The 22478-nt window shown below is 41.8% G+C and overlaps 1 protein-coding gene across 1 annotated transcript in view; it reads right to left on the reverse strand.

The window, feature by feature from the left end:
- gfra1a (gdnf family receptor alpha 1a) overlaps positions 1-22478 on the reverse strand; it is a 76987-nt gene that overhangs the window by 41539 nt on the left and 12970 nt on the right. Inside the window, exon 4 of the mRNA XM_035172666.2 lies at positions 20876-21031. Within this exon, the coding sequence (XP_035028557.2) occupies positions 20876-21031 (156 nt within the window). The remainder of the gene's footprint in view (positions 1-20875; positions 21032-22478) is intronic.

Below are 22478 nucleotides of genomic sequence, written 5' to 3' on the forward strand. Positions count from 1 at the left end.
AGCACATGATGGGGAAATGTAGTGTGTTGGTCATTCGTATGCACGACCACGAGAGTTAAAGAAAAATGCCTTTGAGCAATCCTGCCCGGAATCATTACTCTGTCTAAATATCAAAGGGGGAGTTGATAAGATATTATAAAATCTTTAATGGAGGAAGTTGAGATGGAAGGAAACACATCACACTTTGAAAGTGAAAGTTTGGTTTGGTGCAGTGAGGCGTTGAACTGTTGAATCTTAGAAGATCATTGTTGTTGATCTTGTGGAAGGAATCTGTGATGAAATGAGTTTAACTACACTAATAAATGATTTAATTATGAAGTACAAACTTTAGATTCCAATGTGTCACTGCCTTTTTAATGCGGAGGGTTAATGTAGATGTCACTGGTGATTGGACAACACCTCTGACACACCCACCGAACAAGAAGAACATCTTGAAGCCTGTTTTCACTTTTTGGATCCTGAATATTTCTCCTTGAACGGAACCTTTTCTGTTGTGTTGGAAGATGAACATCTCTGATATGAGAATATTTGTACAAAGTGACATCAGGCTTCTGCTCTTTGGGCATGAGCCTCATTATCCCGCTGAACCCTGAGCCTGAATATGGATGGACTTTCAAAATGAGAATTAATAAGTTAAGAAATAACTTTTGTGTTTACAAAATGTTTTATAAATGCCTTAAGGTTACTAGTGCAAAGTTAGTCCACATAGAGAAAGATGTTACGAGTAACCATAAGTCAACAACTAAAACAATCCTGCTTTTAAAACAAGGCAATTTGATCCAATTTTATGCCTCGAGGATGATTTAACACAAACACACAAAATCCTTTGAAAACACATCTGCATGTTTGTCTACGTGCAGACACCGTGTTTCAACCTTCAGTGTTTTTGATCGACAACAGAAAGTGAGATAAGAAAGAAAAAAAACTGCAGCCTTGGGATCCCAGAGTTTCAGCCTCCGACGCCTGAGAGGGAAAGTTTTATCAAAAGTGACGGGCTAAATGAAATGTCACAAACCTCGTGCTCGTGAGTGTTGGTAAAACGCCTGACTTATCACTGCACCTCAGCAGCACTGGGGTAGCACTTAAATAATAAGTTTCCCCCGGACCATTTGTAAAGTGAGAGCTGCTCTTGTTTCTCAGACATAACATTTCCTGACTTGGTCTCCAGCTGTGAAATATGACTTCAATTCTATCCGAAAGGTAGAAGAGTATCTACTCGACCCTTCACTCTCTCCCTCCGTACCTTGCCTCGGAGACAGATGGCAGCGTCGGGGGGGCTGTGATTGGTGATTGAAGTGGAGGAAATGGAAGTGGCGTCTGACGGTTTAACCCGCTGGGCTTTTTATGTGTTTGAGTGACCGCAAGAACATGATGGCTGAGGGGGGGAGGACAATGGGGGTGCTCTCCTGTTTGGGAGCTCAGGAAGAGGCCGACGGGTGAAGGGCTTCTTCACCTGGAAGTGGCCACAGCGACGGGTGGAGACAGAAAAAGGGACGCGAAGGAAAGAGCAACAAGAGTCGACACACGTGGTTCAAATGTGAAAGACATTAAAGATAAAACACAGACAAACATATACAATAATATGACTTTTTCCCCTGTATCCTTATGTAAAGAATACAATATAAAGCAGAGAGAATGCAGCACATCACTGGAAACACAGAGCTCCATTATATTCCTTCATTTCTCTTCAAGCTATTTATGTGAGAATGCTAATCAAACTCACCTTTTATTATCGAGCTTGGCTCTAATATTCACTCTCAGAAAGAAAAAAATCTATTTGAGCGCGAGCAGCTTTATTTATTCAATTAAAAGAGACAATGTCAGAGCAGAGAAGTAATTCCCTTTTAACTGCTGCCAGCACAATATGGCTCAACCGACATCCATATTAAAGACCCCAGTGCATTAATTAAAATCCGAAGCAACCGGTGCACTCAACTGCAATTTGAGTACACAAAAGAATTCATTAATTTGGCCTAAATAATCACTAAAAAATATCCTGTTCTCTAACTCAGTGTTGAGTTTTCCTGTTATTTATTCATTGAATGTCTATTAACCTGAAGGCATTTCACAGAGAGGCTAATTTATTATTCAATAAGGTTGATATTGCAGCGCCGACACTCGGAAACATCATGTATTCAAGACAAATGTGAAATAAATCTCCGGTTAGGAGACTGAGAGACGGCAACGGAGAATGAAGAGAAACTTTGCGAAGATTTTAAAAAAAGTAAAACCAACGAGGAAGTGTTGGTTTTACTGATTTAAATGTTCTCACAACAACTCCGGTTGTCGGTTCTGTGTCTCCAACAATAATGTGATTTTCCGCCTCCAGGCTAAAAACTGACCATTGCATTTTCCCAAGTTATTGACTGTCTAATTTGGTGGACACGGTCTGACCTTGAAAAACACACACAGATCTGGGTCAAACAGCTGCACTTGCTTACACACATGCAGCATACAGACAAACAAATAGTCCGGGGCCCAAAACACACACACACCCTGTTACCAGAGTTTAAATTCCAGATGCTATTCAACCATCTGTATATCTAAACACCTTTTGATAAATACTCGAATATGTTGTTTTACCAAATTCCATGCACGTGCACTCTATGCATTTATTCTATGTGTGAATATATTTTCGCAGGAATTCACCGAGCGTCTCTGTGACACGATGCAACAACAGAGATGATATCATGAATGTTTTATCAGCTCAGTCCTTAGTGAGACACAGAGTTGTGTACAGCATGAAAAGAGCAGGAAATTAAAAAAATATTACTGTGATAAATTACTTTAATCTTCATCAAATGAAGAATAAGACAACACGCCTGTATATCAATCTGTCACAGGGTTTCTTTTCTCACGGTGAAAAAAACAGGGGAATAATCACGTCGAAATACAAAAGTTCTAGTGGAATTCAGCCATTGTTGAAACACACGTGGATTTATATAACAAATAAAAGTCTCAGTAGAAGGTGTTTGTCTTGCAAAGTAAAAGAGGAAGAGGTTTAGTGCAGAGCTAATGCTGAAGAGTCAAGAAAGTCTAAAATGTAATATAGTTGAACTGTCCCTTCGGGCCTTTGCACTGGTAGCCCTGTCACTCTCTTTAGGGCCTTTGCTGTGTTTCTATCCTCTTTGGGGAGAGCATCACAACTCCAGTGATGGAAGGAAAAAACTGCACTTTCTCCTGATCTTCCTTACATTGGAACAATCCAAGCCCCATACAGAGCTGAATTCTTTCCCAGGCTTCTATTAAAAGGTATTTCTGTTGCTTAAGTTCATGAAAATACAACAAATTGTTCTCTTAAAGACCCACTTTCACCACCATGTGAGGCCCCCTGCTGCAACTGCACAAAAACCCCATGAGTGCAAAATACCCTGAGTGCAAGTCTTCATTTACTGTTTTCCACTCTGGCCCTCATCATACAATACTGGGTATATTTTAGGGTCATTAATGGATGTGATTTTTCATACCCATGCATTTCCTTTAATTCACAGAAAAGGTTCTTATAAGAATTTCAAAAGTACCAAATCCTCAGATTCAGAAGGAGCTGTGCAATTACAGCGGTGGCTATTGAAACAAGTCCCCGTTCTGCATCTAGGCTGCAATTATCCTCCACCTGCATTGAATCGGCCTCCACAAGCCATTTTTCATTCCTCTCAAAGAGCTGCATTTATATATTGTAACAGAAAGTGGTAATATTTCAAGTCTCGCACTTTTAATAGCAGGAAAAGGCTTAAATCAAACGTCTTTGAGGTAAAGTTACAGTGCAAGCAGAGCTGAAAAAGTGGAACTCAGCACTGGCTACAAGTTAAGTGCAATCCTTATCATTTTTGATAGTTTCCCTTCAGACAGATGCAAGTCATCCCACCCAAGTGCACTCCAAGTGGACTGAAAAAATAAAAAAATAACTGCCTCTCAGACTCCATTACTTTCTTGGCGGTCGTCCAGCGTGTGGATATTTTTCAGCATTTAGCGAGGGAAGATAAAACAAGCACACACCAAACTGTTTCTGTCAAATTTCCATCACGCTGCAGTATGATGGCTGCAGGTGCAGAACACAGCCAGCGTGTTTCTCACTGGAAATCTTCCTGTTTAATTTCCCAGTCCACCCGCCTGCCTGCCTGCCTGCCTGCCTGCCTTTCCCGCCCGCCGCCTGCTTCCCTGCCATCCTGAGAGGATATGTTAAATGTGCTTGGCCTGGGGATGTTTGATTTCTCTCTGCTGTGCTCCCTTCCATCTTACAGATTGGAATAATAAGGGGAGCTAATTGGAGAGGCTGCTCGTACGCTGATTAGATGTGATTTTTTTTTAAACAGGCATCCGCCTCTCTCTTTCTTCCTCTCTATATATTTATATTTCTCTCTGCCTCTGTTTAGATTTCACTCATTCTGGTTCCTGGGTTTCTGGGAGTGTGTAGCCCTATGCAGCAAAGTGTGTGTATTTCTGCCTGCTGATTTGTGTGTGTCAGTCCATATCCCATACGTCTTGGGCATTGCCTCGACTCTCTCCAGCTTTCTCCAGCCAGCTGATAACAGCATATCGGGACACATTTCCAATTTCTACTGCTTAGCATTACAACGCCTCTTAATCCGGGGGAAAATCAATGGCTAATAACCTATGAAAATGTACATTTGCTGTTTTACCATTGCCAGAGGCCTCGCCTGGCGTCCCCAGGGCATTCCGCTATAAATATGCCTGCATTAGTACTTAGAAAAAAAACTCAGGAACAGGCTGAAGTTTCAGCTGATACTGAATACTCCAGCTAAGTGGAAGAGAAGGAAAGAGAATGGCTCCTTTTGTTGCTGAAGGTGTGGGAGAGCTTTCTGCAAACTGCTCGAGTTTCAACCTTGTGTTTTACTGTATGAGAGGATGTGTGTGTGAAAAGAGCAAAAGAGAGAGCAATCACTCATCAGCGCCCGGAGTGTGTCTGCTAATGCTGCTGTGTAGCCTTTAAAGATGGAGCCTGCACGCCACTTTGAAATAAATCCTAATACCCGAGCCACTTAGTTATCACACATTTAAAAAAAAAAAAACAGTATTCTACTCTACTACTAAGCATTAAAATACCAGCAGTCTTCATTTGAGCGAGAACAAAGACCACACAGATACTTCAAAACACGCTTCCTTCTCCGCCACCTTCCTTTCAGCTGCGTTTTCCGAGCCCCTCTGTGTGAGCTCTTGATATTTATTTTCGAGGAGCTTCTCTCCCCGGCTTCTGAATTTAACAACCACCGAACAATGTCTCCTGTGCTCCGAGACAAACAAAAGAAGATTATGTTTTATTTTTTTTGTTTTTTCCACAGGCTTTACACCCGAGAGTTTACGTCTGTTGTCTCCCCCTAAATGGAGTGAATATTTAGCTGTTGTTAAGCAAACTAAACTTTCCACATGGATTTGCCTTTTTGACGTCGCCTCACACTACTGCTGCGATGAAGGTGTGAGCTCCGTTTGCCTCCAGGAACAAAGAGTCACACAGCAGATGAACTTACTGAAGTCTTTATGGATTCAGTTTTATCTTAATCTGTTAGAGTACTGCCGCGTACTCGTTAAGAGTCTAAATCAAATTCTACTCGCATTCAGTTTAGAAGTTTAGGAGATTGTGGAATTCAGTATTTACATTGTAGGAGTTGAACTTTTTGCAGTTTGGCTTAAAATTAAGTTTTATCTTAGTAGACTTATAGTTTCATCTCTTGTTTGCTCTTCCTACTGTAACGAGACTTTTAAAACTTAAAATGTCCTATGTTTTCCTGACATGTGACTTTTGGTGGATCTGTAAATAATATATGTTGTCACAATACACTGTAAAGATGGACGACATGACGGCTCCCCCAGGTGAAGCATCTCAATCGCCCCCCGGATGGATCGTCCATCTTTATATACAATCCAATACTTTGGAGAATTTGTTGACTAGAACACATAACCATGTCGACCCTTCTTGCCATTTTCTTTGATTTCTTGCCCAATATAAAACCTTCCTCACAACTCAGTATGCAGTTCAGTACAGAAAATTCATAAATTCTGCCAATTTCCACTTTTCCAGGCCACGGATTAGTAAGTTTTTCCGGACTTTGCCAGATTCCTGTGTATCTGTGCTAGGCCTTTCTAAAAGCACATGTATGTGTGTGTGTTCCGGCCTCTGCAGCAGTTTATCTGGCCTGTTGGTGAGCTGCAGGACAGATTGTCAGTGGCAGGGCTGAGCAGGGAAGGTCTGACCCAGCTGGATGTAAAAAGCATCAGATGAATACAGGGGCTTAGCAGGCAGACTGGCTGGAAGGATGAATGACTGCACAGCTTAGCTACGGCCTCCATCAACATACCTACACACACACACACACACACACATCACAAATAACTGCAGCCACTCCTGTGACCGCAGCTCTCCATCTTGAGAGAGGAAGTTCAATTCTGCTCAGTCCTGCTCTCTTGAATGCATATGGACGTCGAGTGCAGCCCCGAGCTGATCGCTAGCAGCCATGATATTAAATCCATCAGCCCTGAATCTCCCGCCTCCAGAGGACAATGCGGAGGTACAGTACTTCCCCCCTTCACACACACCCTGAGTGACATATTAGTTCATCCACACAAACAACGTAATCAAAAGTCTTGCTATTTTTCTTCAGGTTTTATAGATTTAACAATTAACCAGTAATAAAGCTGATCATTTGCTTCAAGCACCAACATAAACTATGCATGCAAAGTCAAAGTTGAAGAAAGCTACACGTGTTTGCAGCTTATCCGTCATTCGATTCTTGGCGCCCACCTTCCCAAAGCATCTTTTTTAATAACGTTCATAACTTGTGCCCGGCAAGAGCACTTCTGCCTGGCCTTGACAACTTCGATAGCTCTTTGGAAAATCAATGCTCGGATTGGACTGAATCAGAGCCTGAGGGTGGAAGGGAGGGATATGAGCTGAGTGAAGAGAAAGAAAAGGTAGTGAGGAGATACCGGGGGAAGAGGAGAGGAAATAAGACAGTAGGGGGAGGAAAGGGGAGCAGAGATGCTGATATTTGGCTTTTATAAAATCACAACTTCTCTTAATAAAGCCATTCATTAAATTTAAATCAATTGTGCGATATATTTGGTTATATTTTTTTGTTTTCTTTTTATTTATAGTTATTTATACTAAAGTTTATGCTTAAATTGTAAAATATCAAACCTCAGATACATTTATTTGGCATTTTGGGAATTACTGCTATTTCTATATATCAGCCAAATATCGGACTCCTGTGATGTGTTCTCTGTATTTGGTAAATAACAGGAGGCTGCTTTTCTTGGATGCAGCCACTGAACTGGAATGCAGCTTATCACAACCAGCGAGCTGTGTGCTGTTTGCACAGCAGTTGTGAGACCTGTATCCATGGTGAGTATTTGCTGTGGGAACCAATGATTGTTGCCTACGGTCTGAAATATTCTTTGTTTGGATAATCCCAGACAAACCAGGTCATTGCAACAACAAACCAAGCTTTTTAAGTTTGGATGTGTTTTCGTCCCCTCCTGCATTTCCCAGTTAAATAGATGTATAAAAATTGATTGAAATAATAATTAGCTCCAAGGAGATTTGTAAAAGTCTTGCTTTGACCAACGGATGGTTTTGTATGACAGACAAGTGCAAGGAGAGGGAATAAGGGCTGAAGGGACAGGTAGAAAGGATTTATTTCTACTTAACGATAAGAGCCGAGTGAAGCGAGTCGAGGGGGGCAGATATGAGAGATGGGGATGTAATTCAGCTGGGAGCGAGGGACGTGAAGTATTTCTTGAGGAGATGACAATTCAGATAAGAGCAGGAGTGGTCAGGGCCGAGCACAGATGACCTGAGGACTGATGGCTACAGGTAGCAGAATCCAGTGTTTTCCAAAGTTCAGCATCCAGATCATAAACTAAATGTAAAGAGCAAGTGAAAGAAAACAGGATAAACAGACGAGTGTCGAAGAAAAAGTATCCAAGTATACAGAATATATAAAGATTGATCCAAGATTGATAGATGGATAGATGGATGGATGAATGGATCCAAATTAAAAAGTAAAACTTCAAAAGTAAGCATAAGCTTTACAGGCCTTTAGTACAACATATGGAATGAAATTTGAACAACTGAGGGATGAGGGAATAAATAAGATTAAGACTTAAAGTAATGAATATAATATACTGCAATTATCTGTAGAGAACAATTTAGTTTCTTCAAATCCACCAAGAAATGGGAAATTTCATAATCCTGAATTTACGCCTTCATTAATCCTTCTCTGTCTTCCTCTCAGCACTAAATCTGTTCAAAGTACAACTCTGACAAAACGTGGAACAAAGATCCACCGAAAAAGGAGGAAAATGAAGACTGTACTTGACAACACAATATAACGCTACCGCTAATTTTTCCATCAAGCCAACATCCAGAAGTGCTGACACGCGGATGTCCGTGACACCGTGCCGTCTTGGGGATGAGCAGGAGGGATAAAGCTCCGCTCTCCAGGAAGAAGGGCGAATGCTAATTCTGTCAGGATTTCACAGCATTATCAATGAATGATTAATGACCCAGAATTCACTAACGGTGGAAACTGTACGAAATTCCATTTTCATACCAGGGAACTGTCTTGCTGAACTAAATGATCAGCAATAAATCAATGTCAGAGCTTATCAGTGATCAGAAGGGTACAGGCAGGATGAATCCCTCCAGAAAGCAGGTGCCACTTACACAAACTGTACATGACAACAATTGTACAATTACTTTGAAATGTGCAATAGGACCCAGCAAATTCAATAAGCTTTCTTGAAGTCTATCAAAGTCACACATCCTATACACCTTGTTTGGTTCAAACTTTCACACTTTTCAGTTTAGTCTAAATGAAAATATCAGATGTAAAAGGTTGCTCGGACCATAGTTTGGACGTTTGGACCAATCACAGGAAGTAGAGACAGCATTAAACAATAGAAGAAGAAAAAGAACAGGAAGCAGCTGCAGTCTTCACCTCGGACGATATAATGTTTGAACCACAAGGACGTTAATTTGGTGCATTTGAACGAGGGTGGAGTACTGTAGTGCTGTGGAGTACTGTAGTACTGTGGAGTACTAGAGTACTGTGGAGTACTGGAGTGCTGGAGTACTGGAGTGCTGTGGAGTACTGGAGTACTGTGGAGTACTGGAGTGCTGTGGAGTACTGAGTACTGTGGAGTACTAGAGTACTGTGGAGTACTGTAGTGCTGTGGAGTACTGGAGTACTGTGGAGTACTGGAGTGCTGTGGAGTACTGCAGTACTGTGGAGTACTGCGCCTGAAAGTGCTGATGCTGGTAATAATACCATAATGATATTGCTATGGCAAACAAATTACAGCTTCATTCAATTTCTCCATTCAAACAGGAAGACTACTACCCCACCCGACTGACCACACGCCCACGTCAGACGCCGTCTACAAACCAATCAGTGTCAAGTATCGGTAGACGCAGCCCACGTAGGTGATGACGACAGGACGTACGCATGTCAGATAAAATTATTTAGTCCCTAAATTACAATGTGATCAAATGAAAACAATGATGTGAAGCTTGGTTCATACCTTCAGGAGTGTAAACACCACATCAGTGGTTACTGAGAGACTTGTAATTGTGTCTTTGTAAACCCCTAATGCTCCTTATCCTTGTACAACCATTGCCTCAAGAGCATTTGAGTGACTTTTAGAACAATTGAGTGAGGGGAACTTGATTATCAGCTGCTTTACAAGATCATGATTGAACTGTTGAGTTAAATTTTTATGCCAATGTCCTTCAAGTTAGCAGCATCAGATATAATGTACATAAATTAATCCTGCCACAGCGCCTGTAGGGACAGATGCAGCAATTCCAAGTTTAATTGACACTTCGAATGGGGGAGAGTGCACGTGATTGTGCATTTGAGTGCCCGTGTGCACATTTACACGTCTGTGAATCCATGTTTGTTTGTGTTAATGTGTGTAAATCTACCTTTTCTACACGTTTACCCCCACAACCTCCCACTGCCGTGATTCACACCGCTGTCCCCACACAGAAGTAAATGTTCTCCTCTCCATCCGACTACGAGGCAGCTGATTAGATCAAGTGTCAGCGCCTAAACAGATTACTCTGGAAGGAGGCAAGCAACAAAGCAATAACACACTCCCCGCCTCAATCTGTAGCATTAAACTTCATTTCGGAGACACACTCATCTCACTTTCAATATCTGCACCAGCATCACAATTCAGCTAAAAAGCACCGAGAGCTTTTATTGGATGAATTGCGCTACCACAGCTCACTCGCTCCATCTCCCACCGGGGTTTAACACCTTCCACGAAAGGATGTAATGTTTGTGTTTTCTTTTTTTAGAAGATAGGATCTGTAAAAATACATGTTCATTGTAACTGTCCTGTTTGACACATCTTCAGCAATAAAAGTGAGGACTCATCTCCCTGACGTGTGGAGGGTACAGGACAGGTATACAGATCAATGAGCTCACAGGGCAGTGGGTGTGGACATTAAAAACAGACTCCATAACCTTAAAAGCCTTCGAGCATCAATCAATGTCCACATTGTTGGAACCAGCGAAGAAAAATATTTGGATGTTAAGCAATAAGTCAAGAAAATGCTATAAATCTCAGTTACAAATACAATATGTTATCAGTGTAAAAGAATGTGTGTTATAAATATTATTTGTGCGAAAATTCCCGAAAATGCTGTTTGTGTTTTGAGCATTTGATTGCAAAGTAGAAATTGAGCTGAGGACACTTAACTGTGTTGCACTAATAAGGTTAAGTGTAAGAAACAACGACAAATAAATGTATGTTTCTATTAACTAATCTTTACTAAGTTGGACGAGGGGAAAATAAATGCACACAGAGTTTTGTTCCCAGTTCAATACAAGACCCAAGTTAGTTTCATTAACTAGTGAAAGCCAGGAGCAAATGAAAATGTAATTTAAATTGCTCCGACAAGTGATTCAGGAAAATTTCTATTCAAGCCGACAAAATAAGCAAGTAAACATTAACGAGTAGCGCTTGTTACTCCCGTGTCCCGTATGGGAAGATTGAAATTGTTATAATGTTTTAATGCTGGGCTCTTGATGGACGCTGCTCAACTTCATGGGAGTGTTCTTTATTTCTCTCTAATTGTTTCTATTTGTCCCTCCATCTTCTTCTACCATTTCCTTTAAACCTTCTTCCTCCACCATGACTCTTATTTTGCTGCAGCGTTGGGATAAAATGGTATTTGTGCGTGGGTTTAAGCGTTTGCAAATGTAGAATCACCAATAAATACTGAGGTTTACTTATTGTATATTAGCATATATATTATTCCAGATATTTTTCAGGAGTTTTATCTTGAAAATAAGCCGACTCCTGCAGACATCACACGATTATTGCCTAATAACTGTCTTGTTTACTTATCTGCCTCATATATTGATGTGGAGACGGGGGTTAAAAGACAATAGAGTGAAAGGGGAAAAGACAAACAAAAGTTCAGTTGAGCTAAATGCTCCATAAACTAAACTGAACCAGGAAGCCACAGTACGATCTCTCTTAGACGTAAACTTGCTATTTAGCCTTGCGTTCATGTACATGACCAGAGGCATCGTGATGGAATTCACATTCTTGCTTTGTACTTGGTATGGTATGCAGCTAAATAATGACATTACAACTTTTATATTATACATTTAAATCATACTGAACAAACGAGACAATAAAGTCGTTATTAATCTGTTGAGAAAGTCACTAATACAGCAGTTTAAATCTGAGATAGAGAATATGTCTTTTTACAGTGCTGTGGACACAAAGGTGCAGTTTCCTATGTTTTTGTTTTGGCAACAAAATCAAAGACCATAATTCTAACACCTCCCACTCCTCATGTCAGGCAAAGCTAAATTCAATCCCTTCAACTCGCAGCTGCTATTTACTTTCCTGGATATCACTTTTCATTAATCATAAATGGTGGGTTTTTCAGCGTATGGTCGGGATGCTGGGTTCCATATGAACAATCTGTCACTTGGATGGACAGAGAAACGGTCTTAACGGGGAAAAATAATCTCTGGGAGCTGAAGGGCGAAGTCCCACGATGCTCAACCAGAGTGAGGGCACACAAATTAATTGCTCATGTGAGACTTCACGCTGGCTTACTGCAATTAACTCCACCTATGTCTGGCTGCAACCTGAGCTGCTACATGATCTCCAATGTGGACAATGAGATTAGATGCAGTCACAGTGAGGCTGGACCGACTCACATCTGTTCTCTGCATCCTGGTTTCCAAATCAAGGCTAAGCCCTAAAAGATACAGTGAGGAGAGATGTTTGGATTCAGCTTCGACGGGTTTCTAATTACAGATGTTTAAGACTTGGAGTAAATCGTAGCACAAAATAAAAGAGATACTTGGAGTACCCTCTCAAATTAACTGATAAAATAGATATATACAGTGGGCTCCTAAAGTCTGACACCACTTCATATGAGGGGGGAAGTGGTCAGTTCCTTCTAACCACACACAATCCAGGCAGCATCAATGAGTTTTGCATTCATGTAAACTTATAATTCTACAGCATCAGACGAGGCTGCACAAACTAAATAAAACATGCAATTAAAGGTGAGCAAAATAAATCATTTAACAACACTATAATTTGAAACACACACTTAAATATGAACTCAGATTCCCACATATATATGGATTTGAAGCCTCTTCTTTCATAATTTGCAATAATAAGCATCAGACGACTTGAATTTGTCAAAACTTTAGTTATTAATCTATTGAATATAATAATGTAAAGGCTGATTGAGGAGATTAGACAACAAAGATTCCCCAGCTTTGCTCTTTTAGGCATCAGATGCCCTTCTTTTTAAGGTCATATCTCCATGCACAATTCACATTTCAAGTTAAAAGATCTCATTAGAGTTCGCATGTGGAGACAAAGCAAAATTGCATCAGTGACCTCAAACTCCATCAGGATCAAACTCGCTCTTTTTAAACAAATGAACCGATGCATAAATATAAACGCCCACATTCATTTAAACCACTGCAGCCGCATTTAAACACTTCACCTTCCTTTTATCTCCACTAACCCTGAGGAGAAGAGTGCTTCACATGCTGGGAACCTCTGACACACGCTGAAGTGGTTTACCTGAATGGACGCAGTAAAAAACAAACAACATTATTAACAGCCGAGCCATCACAGAGTGACCTCACTGATAAATTCAAGTGTGCGGCACGGAGATCTAATTCGGTCTCAAAGTGCATCAGCCAAATAAGCTGCGGACGAATTAACTCATCACATCGGAGCCTGGTTATTCCGGGGTGTAAATCTCTAGTCAGGAAAACAAGTCAAACACGTTAAGATGGAGTGTGGTTGAGTGTGGGAATACATTACTTTGAGTTCCCACTCGTAAATGAAATTGGTTTCCTCGCCAGTCGTAAGCGCATTTGCACTGAGTACATTTCAACCTTCACTTCCCCAAGTTAAGATGCAGGAGCACCAGCGCTTTGCATGTAAATCTCGCAAGTTTAAGCACACAGCCTACGCTCACTGGCTCTGTCTGTCTCCTTCTTTCTATAACACACACACACATATATACACACACACACACTTGCTCTCTCCCACACCACACACAAAGCTGCACAGCAAATCCAACTCTGACTTTAACTCTCTAAAGCTTTACAACTTGTATTTCCTGTGAAATACACTGTGGGCAATTCCAAAAGGAGTCACTGGCAGAGACCAGCGAGTTCATGTGTGCACACACTCAGCTTGCACACACACACACACACACACAGAGGGACTCATTAAATCATTAACACAGCTGCAGCAAAGACACGCAACAACACAAATCAGCGTTTGCCTGCCATGTAGCTATAGGTAGATGTGACTGGCCAACATTTTTTGTGTTTTTCTCTTTCCACTAAACATCTTGTCCCTCAAGCACAAGCAGATAGAAGCTGAGAAGGTGCATACTCACTTTTCCAGATAATACACAGTGTCCTTATTGAAGGTCCTTCCCCATCTCTGAGCAGTGAGGGAAACGTCTCCTATAACCTGGTTTGACATTTGTTGATATACTGTGGTTCTGTTGAAATCTCAGTTGTGAAACCTCACCGTTACATAAAAGCCATAAATTACAAACCCGACCTGGGATTTTGACCAACGCAAATCAACAACTGGTACGAGTCTCAACAACTTAAATCTGACACCATAAAAACAAACCTGGATTTGATTTGTATCCCAGAACCACACACACATCGCATGGAGCCAAAGAAAGCTTCTTGTGTTATAACTTTCACGTGTCTGGAGTTCCAATCCGGACCAGAAAACGAATCCAAACAGCAAATACAGCATAATTAAAGTGTTGTGCAGCTAAAGGACAACACCCTAATGTCCAATATTTATATCATTATCTCCTGCGTTTTCCACCGAGCTCCCTCTGCCTCACGGCGATCTGGCACAGGAGTCCTGCTGTCCTCATGTGTTCCTCTCCATAAGTTTAAAACACTTGCAGAGTGATTTCATGGTTTTATTTTTTGCCTTTTTTTTTAAACTCTCATGAGCTTTTTTTAAGTTCTGCAACCTTCTGTTGTTTTCACAGGGAGGCTGAAACAAAGCGAGACTAACAAACCCAGAGTGTGTGTTTGTAGGTGATACACACAATTCACTGTTGTTTTGACGGAAACCGGATGGAATTTAAATCTGCAACTACCTCGGTTCTTAAAAGTATCTAAACATATTCTAACCCTTTCACAGACTCTGTACCAGAGTAAACACAGTAGGGTCTTCAGACTGTGACATATTACTTGACTAGAAACTCTGGATTTGTCCAATTGTCATACTACATTCTAATTCTATGCAGGTTTGCAGATACACTAAGATTACCAGCCTGCTGTTGGGCCTTGGCGGAGGTTTGCTCTCAATGTGTTATTGTATTTCACAGATTTTACAATAAAACAAACACTCCTATGTTAAAATGAAAGAATGTCTAGTGATGTATGGTCCAAACCTAAATTACAAACATTATCTTAATGACCGAAGTCATATCTGAACCTACACAGTTATTCCAGGTACATGACTATTAGCTACAGAAATTAATAGACTTAATGTTCTTCCAAGAAGAGGAGAGGCTTTTTTTAATAATGTGATTTAGGTGAAAGTGAAGACAAGCTCGATTATCTTCTTTACTGCTCATTATATCATTATTTAAAGGCTACGTTTTAGTGAAATAACTTTCATCCCTGCAGGCTTCCTATGAATTGAGGTAATATTTTATTATAATGAGTCAGGTTCGTCTTTGGCAGGTCTTTCACAGCTTTAACGGTGTATTCGGTGCACTATAGATATAATATATATGAGCACTTAAAACTCAAAATTAGTTAAAATGTCAACACTTCTCTGCAGAAGCTCTCACATTTTTGCCACATCCCCACGCTTGTCCTCAGGGGCGTAATGTGCCGCGTCAAACTGCCCGCCGGAGTCTGACGCCAGAGGCTGAGCCCCCGCAGGCTTTCCACTATCACTGCATACTGGGAGCAGTGGGAAGGAAATGCCCCTGCTCATTTTTCAGTTCACAGAAAGGAGCAATGAGTGTGTGTGTGTGTGATTTTAAATGGGTATGCTCCACAGGAAAAGCAGCAGATTATTGTGAATCACACATCAGGACACCTGGCTCTCTGCAGGATGCACAACGAGGCCAACTCTGTGTACTCTACACACACACACACTATACACACACACACTATACACGACACACGCACACGCACACACACACACACACACACACACACACACACACACACACACACACACACACACACACACACACACACACACACACACACACACACACACACAGTATGTTAGTGTGTTTGTCTGTGCGCCCCTCTCTCTGGTCCCCCTCACCTCTCCATCTCTCTGGCTGGGCAGCGATAAGTCTGCCGCTCTCAGTCAATGTGAAGCTGTGAATAATGGATGAAGTACAAGTTGTGAGCAACCACAGCAGAGCGCTGGCATGATGGACACAGACAAGGAGAGACACAGCGGGGACAGCAGACATCTGTCTCTAACTCTTCTCTCCCGTCTTGTGTCTCTGTTCGGCTCCGTCTTCATCTCCAACAAATCAGCAGGATAAAACAAGCGTAAAAAGACACAATTCAGGTTCCTGAAAACTTCATTTCACTCAGCAACTTGTTCTGTCAGACAGCCTGAAGTGATTTGACCCTGGGTCGATCAGATTCACCTTTAACGGTCTTCTTTGACCTTAAAACCACTCACACCATGTCCATCTCACTATGAATAATAGCGACGCCGGCACACACACGCACACACACACATCGCTCACCATCCCCTTAAGGTTGCACGGCCGTGCCAGCTCTGATTCTCATAACACTCCACGATTCTATTTCAAGCTCTCCTGAAATGCTCTCCCTGTCATTGGTGTTCCTTTTAGCGTGCAAGTGTATGAAACACACACACGAGTGAGAATGCAGATGTGCAAACAGTCGGTGTGATGTTTTGTGAGGCGTTTTCCGGCTCAGTGCCGGTAACCTGTGGGGTCGGTATCTCGCTCCCGCCTGGTTAGTCGACTGTTGCTGTTTCCTTCGGGGCTCACGCCACGCTCAATGACCTGTGCTGCTCCGCTCGAGCAAATACGACAGGGGGGGGGAGCGAGCAGGCGGACGAGCGGAAGCAAGTCATGGGTTAATACAAAAATTGTAATGTCATGTTATTGACCCTGCCTTGTTATATGAATTTGCCTCTGGCATTTTCTGGATTTGTTTAAGTTTCCAACGTCTTGAATTATAAGTATATTTACACATGTGCCATATGTTTTTTATTATTATCAATAAAGCCTGAATCCTAACATCCCTCAGTCTCCTTTAGTCTTGATCTACACTTATTGTGTCTCCTCAGTGGAAACACACATGTCTCCCTCATGAATTATAAACCACATCAACACAGTCCAGGTTTGTGTATTATGACTCTGTCGCGGCGCCGCCTGCTTCACACCAGGAAAATGAATATTCCACAGTAACTGTCACTGTTTGAATGACGGTCACTGTCCTAGAGTGGCTGTAAAACACTCTGAAATATCTAATCTTCCTGTGTGTGTGACGGCTTCACCTTTTTAATCAGGACATCTCTCATTTCTCCCTCCTCCCCGTACTCCACGCTTATTTTATGCAGATTAGTAATATTTGTCTCAGGCAGTGCAGTAATAAAAGTGCCTATTCAAACAGAGCTAAATAATATATTTACCTTACAGCTCCGTTTCTAATTAATCATCAGTGTTTTACATTGAGGCTGCAAGAATGGAGTGAAAGTATGAAAAGCTCTGGGCGTGGCCCCTCCTAATCTTCTGAGTAAGGAACGCTGATTTGAAATAAGCTCTCTCTCTTTCACACAGTCATGACTCATTTGGTTCAGGAAGAGATTTCCGTCTTCGTCATTTAAATGATAACAGCTCATCCGAAAGGCAAATGTGCTGAGCTGACGAGGCAGCGAGATGATGACATTATGTTCTGGGTGGTAAAGAGAGAATAATCTGGAGCAGGTTTCAGCTCCGCCGTTTCCAACTGTCGCCAGAGGTTGACTTGACCTGTTGTGTTGACTTCAACAGACTTCTTATGTTTTAAGATCAGTAAAAAGGGTTTATTGTGTATGGTTCTAAATAAAAACTGGAGATTAGGGTTGACTGGAGCCACTCCCAGTGGATATTCTACAAACCATCCACACTCATATTGAAACCTACGGGCAATTTAGGGTCTCAATGAACTTAATGCCCAAGAGCAGAGTAGACAAGTAAAAATAATTAAATGTCTAATCTAAACATTCCAGCAATTCATCCAATATCTGTACCACTTATCCTCTTGAGGGTCGTGGGGTGAGCTGGAGTCAAAATTCAAAAGTTAAAAATGTACAATCTATATTCATGTGAGATACCAGTACTTAAAAATCATACTTGTTACTAGGTTACTATTACAATATTTACCTAGGAAAAACAGAAATCTCTAAAAATGTAAACATATTCAGGTACGGTATCAGTACTTGGAACACATACTTGTACTTAGTTACGGTATTTCCCATTTCTTATTTAAAGAGCAGACATCATGAAAACGCGTACCCTGTGTATGCACTATCAAATACTTCATGTTATTTGTAGCTTCTCTGAAAAATACAACCATGTTTTGTTCCTCTGCCTTTTTCCACTTCGACTCTCGGCTACTGTCTCCAACTGTCAGCTGCCTGGAAACTGCAGAACTCAACCACCTCATATGAAACGCTTCCTCAAAGAAAAAAACACTGCTTCCCACCCTTTCACTGAAGAGCTGCACAGTTCTCGGCTTAAGAAAACATTTCAACCTGCCTGGGAAACAAAAAGCTCAGAGCGAAGCCGCTTCTCCGGCGGGCATCTTCTTTTTCAACTGACATGAAGCCGTTCTCCACATCGCAGATATTGTGGAAAGGAAAGAAATAATTTCCTGGTGGTGCAGTTTAACACTTATCATTCTCTCGAGGGGTTGCACCATTAAACCATCTTTTCTGAATTGTGTGTCAGGGCGTCCTAACTGAGATAAGGGACACTATTGAGCGATGATCCAAACCAGTGGTTCAAATTTATGATATTAAAAAAGTCTGACTTGTATGAAACATCCTGTTGGATCATAATCGTTGATTATCATTGATGTACGCAGCTGGTTTTAGTCATGAACCCTGGTTTCTGAGTTAGGTAACACAAACATGAAGGCTCTGGAAAAAACATAAACTATTCATGATGTGCCGTTTGTAAATGGAGGGTGATTTCAAAACAGTTTGGAAGACAGGCAGCTGCAGTTATTAGTTTTTCTTTGTCTTTAAATCAAGCGGCAGTAGGCCGTGACGTCACCCACTGGTTTGTGAGCTGCCAGTATGAAGCCTCAAATTTGTCATTTTGTCACAGCAACATATTGAGCTTTACATAAATAGTTTTATGACAGAATTGGTGCAGAGTTTAAGGGACAGTTCAGTCAGGTATGAGCGCTGCTGAGCGACGTTCTTGCCAAATGTTAAAACCTTTACACTTTTTAATCCTTATTTTCATTCGAGCGTTTCCTTCCCAGATTGAAAATCTGCATTTAACAGGTGGATGGAAACGCTCCTAATGAAATCAAGAAGGACGCCGTGTGCTCCCCCACAGGTTTGATTCAGAACCCACAATTCGGTATGATTCAACCTCACAATCCTATTGATGTAATCCCCCCTTCAGCACCACTCGCAGCGGAAAACCTGCGTGTGTGTGTTTGCTGGTGAATGTGCATTTCTCAGTTTGCTTCTCTAGCCAGTTGTGCCTGCAAACACATTGCACCCACACATATGTGATGGTGTTTTTATACAAGCGTTAGTTATTGAGAGAAGCTCATGATCTTTCCACACGACACATGCCTGGGTCTCTGTGTGCACTCGGGGGGGGAATGTGTTTGTGTAACAAAATGTAAATTACGAAATTAACTGCAAAATAACGATCTGATTTATTGACAAAGACTTTTCAGCAGGTTTCGATGCCAAATGAAATATTTCCTTTGCACCATCACAGCCTGCAATGAGCTGTTTTTGGCCATAAAACTCGCAGACACGGACATTGACTGCCCTCTAAAATGGAAATTCAAGACAAAATGGCACAGTGGGGATATCAAAATATGACATATCCTCTACTTTTTCCACTCTCTCAACCCCACCCCCCCCACACACACACTTCTCTCCGTCTCTCACCGCACTCCATCCCTCCGTCTCTTCTCCAGGGTTTATTCACCGGTGAGCACATCTGCTGTAGGAACTCTGAAGGACATGTCAACCCTCTATGACAAAGCGGAGTAAGCAGACAAAGACTGACACCTCTCTCAGATTGTCCCAGTGGACTCAAAATCTATAACCCCGTCTTAACCTGATCCCAAGGAGGGGAAAATAGGAGTGACCAGTTCAATAGATCTCAACAAAGCGAGTCTCATATCTCAACCACAAACATATTTGGAGTAGATGCAATGGATTCACTTGTTATTGCTGCTTCATTTTAAATTCTGTCACATATACTGTAATCGTTTTGTTTCGTTTTGGTTCAGACGTGGTCCGCTCCATCAGTGGAGATGAATCTTAACCAGCTCCAGGAAAACAAACCACAAATGATGGTTTATGGGAATGAGAGGAAGAAACCCATATTTCTATTCCAGCTATCTTTGCATCATTAATTGGTCAGAGAGCAAGAGATTAGGAAAAAGAGCACAGACACAGTACGGTTGTGTTTCCGCTCAGAAACACAGCGGCACCTACAAATCTGATGACGTACATCAGCATATAGATGACAGCTATACGATCACATTTGTACAGAGTGAACAACTGCATAAAAGTAAAAGGGCCTGTTCGTTCGTTGCTACCCTGAAACATAAAGAAAATCAACTGCGGGTGACTTTCAATTCTGAAGAAACCTACAGAAATGGAACGTGTTCTGTTCTGACCATAGATTGTAAATAAAGATGGACGACAGGTCTCTCCTTCCTTCCACTATCCAGCCGAAATATCCCAGATACCAACACAGCAATCGTACACAGATGACATCATTTTGGAGCCAGAGTCCGAGGTTCCACGCTGTCGACCAATTACTTTTTGCCAATTACCAATTATCAGACAAAATGCTGATAAGAAATACCTAAAATTTGTTTTAAGTATAGCCTACTTACATTTTTTTGTTTGGTCCATGTTCCATTCATTTACATGGAGGAGGCAGGGTTTATGACCTATACAGCCACCAGGGGGTAATTAAGACGCCTTCACTTTTGGGTAAACATCACATCGTCCATCTTTATTCACATTGTGTGGTTCTGAGTCGAACTTTATCTTAAGAAAACAATCATGCAAGATGAAACACACACAGACAAACACAGCTCTATGTCGTTACCCAGTATGGCCCAATTGGGATGAGCTCTCCTGTTTCTACTGGGGTCCTGAAGGTCCGTGGAGGAGGGGCTCCCGCGGCCCAGAACGGGCTGTCTGCCCTGGGCGCCCCCCCTGCCTGGAGCCGAGGTTGCGGAGCTGCTCCAAGGTTCCCCACCCTCTGCAAGAGATGCGCTTCATTCAGGACCACCAACCAACAGCCATCAGGGGTCATCAGGGTGCACAGAGGTCACAGGGAGGTCAAGACTCCAAATGGTACTCAGGTCAAAAGGGGAAAGGTCAAGGAACCGGAAAAGACAGCATTCACATCATTCAGCTAACGGGCAAAAGTCACATTCCGGGTGTTTTCCAGGTAAGGCAGAGGTAAAGGCACAGGAGGTACACAGGAGCAAGGTTTCTAATGATGCCTGAAGAATTGTAAGATGAGCCAAGTATGCTAAGAGAAGAGGGAAAGAGGAATCGTTGTGTGTAACATCGCTGAGGGAGTATAGTTCTTATCTGCAGCAGACATTGTCAGTAAAAGCCCAATGCTCTTTTAGTGTCAATGTCAATCAAGAAAGCACCAACTGGTCCAAAGCATGCGCTAAACCAGCTGACAGGTTCTGCACAAGCTCCACAACCTTCCCATTGTTCTTATAAACTCTTATATAACACTTGGGCTAGAGCTGCCTCTGCTTTAAGTGAAAATAAAAACCACTGTTGCAACAAAAGAACAATTTGTGCTGCATTTTCATAGATTACTCTTCGACCAACGGAACATCTAGCGTGGTGAAAGATCACGATAGAGCCCACTTGTGTGTGAAGAGAGTGTGTACACACACAACCAAAATCGATCAAACGCTGTGCGAGACTCTCATGAAACGAGCCCAGAATAGAAGCATCTGAAGCTGCCTGGCAAATTGGGGGCACGCAGTTATAGATTTTTAGTTAGGAGGACAGTTGTTGATGAAACAAATGCAAATTTATGTATCAATGCCCTCATTTAACATCTCTGAGAGCAAGACTGGCACGGCACAAGAACTCAGCTGGATACTGTTTGTGTGTTTTCGGGTGCCAGCGGGCGCATGCATTCTTGCACATGTGCGTGTGTGTGTGTGTGTGTGTGTGTGTGTGTGTGTGTGTGTGTGTGTGTGTGTGTGTGTGTCTGTTTAAAGCTGTGTTTGCTTTTCAGGGATGCTGCTGTTCTGTGATCAAAAGGAAAGCACAAAGGGAGAAGAAAGAGAGAACAGGGGTAAAGCTATTATTCTCCAAAGAGAGGCGTTCGTTAGTTAGAGACGCGGCTTTAATCAGACGCACTGTGGCTGTTGACAAACACGGTCACGGGGGACACAGTGTAAATTCATATCGACCAGTGGGGACCTTCAAAAAGAGCTAAGCCAGAGAACCAAATTTATCCTGCTGTTCTACAAGAAAGCAAAAAAAGTTGTTTGAAAATCGCAATGAACTGGAAAAGTGATTTCTAAATAACCATGTGAAGCCACATCACTGAAATGCTTTGCATGATGATCACCATCCAAATAATTTTCACAAGCATCAGCAACCGTCTTCAATGGAAACTGGAATGTGCTACTGACACATGTAACATCACCACATATTCGACAATTTGG

Source organism: Hippoglossus stenolepis, chromosome 12 (assembly GCF_022539355.2).
Source record: "Hippoglossus stenolepis isolate QCI-W04-F060 chromosome 12, HSTE1.2, whole genome shotgun sequence".
Lineage (NCBI taxonomy): Eukaryota > Metazoa > Chordata > Actinopteri > Pleuronectiformes > Pleuronectidae > Hippoglossus > Hippoglossus stenolepis.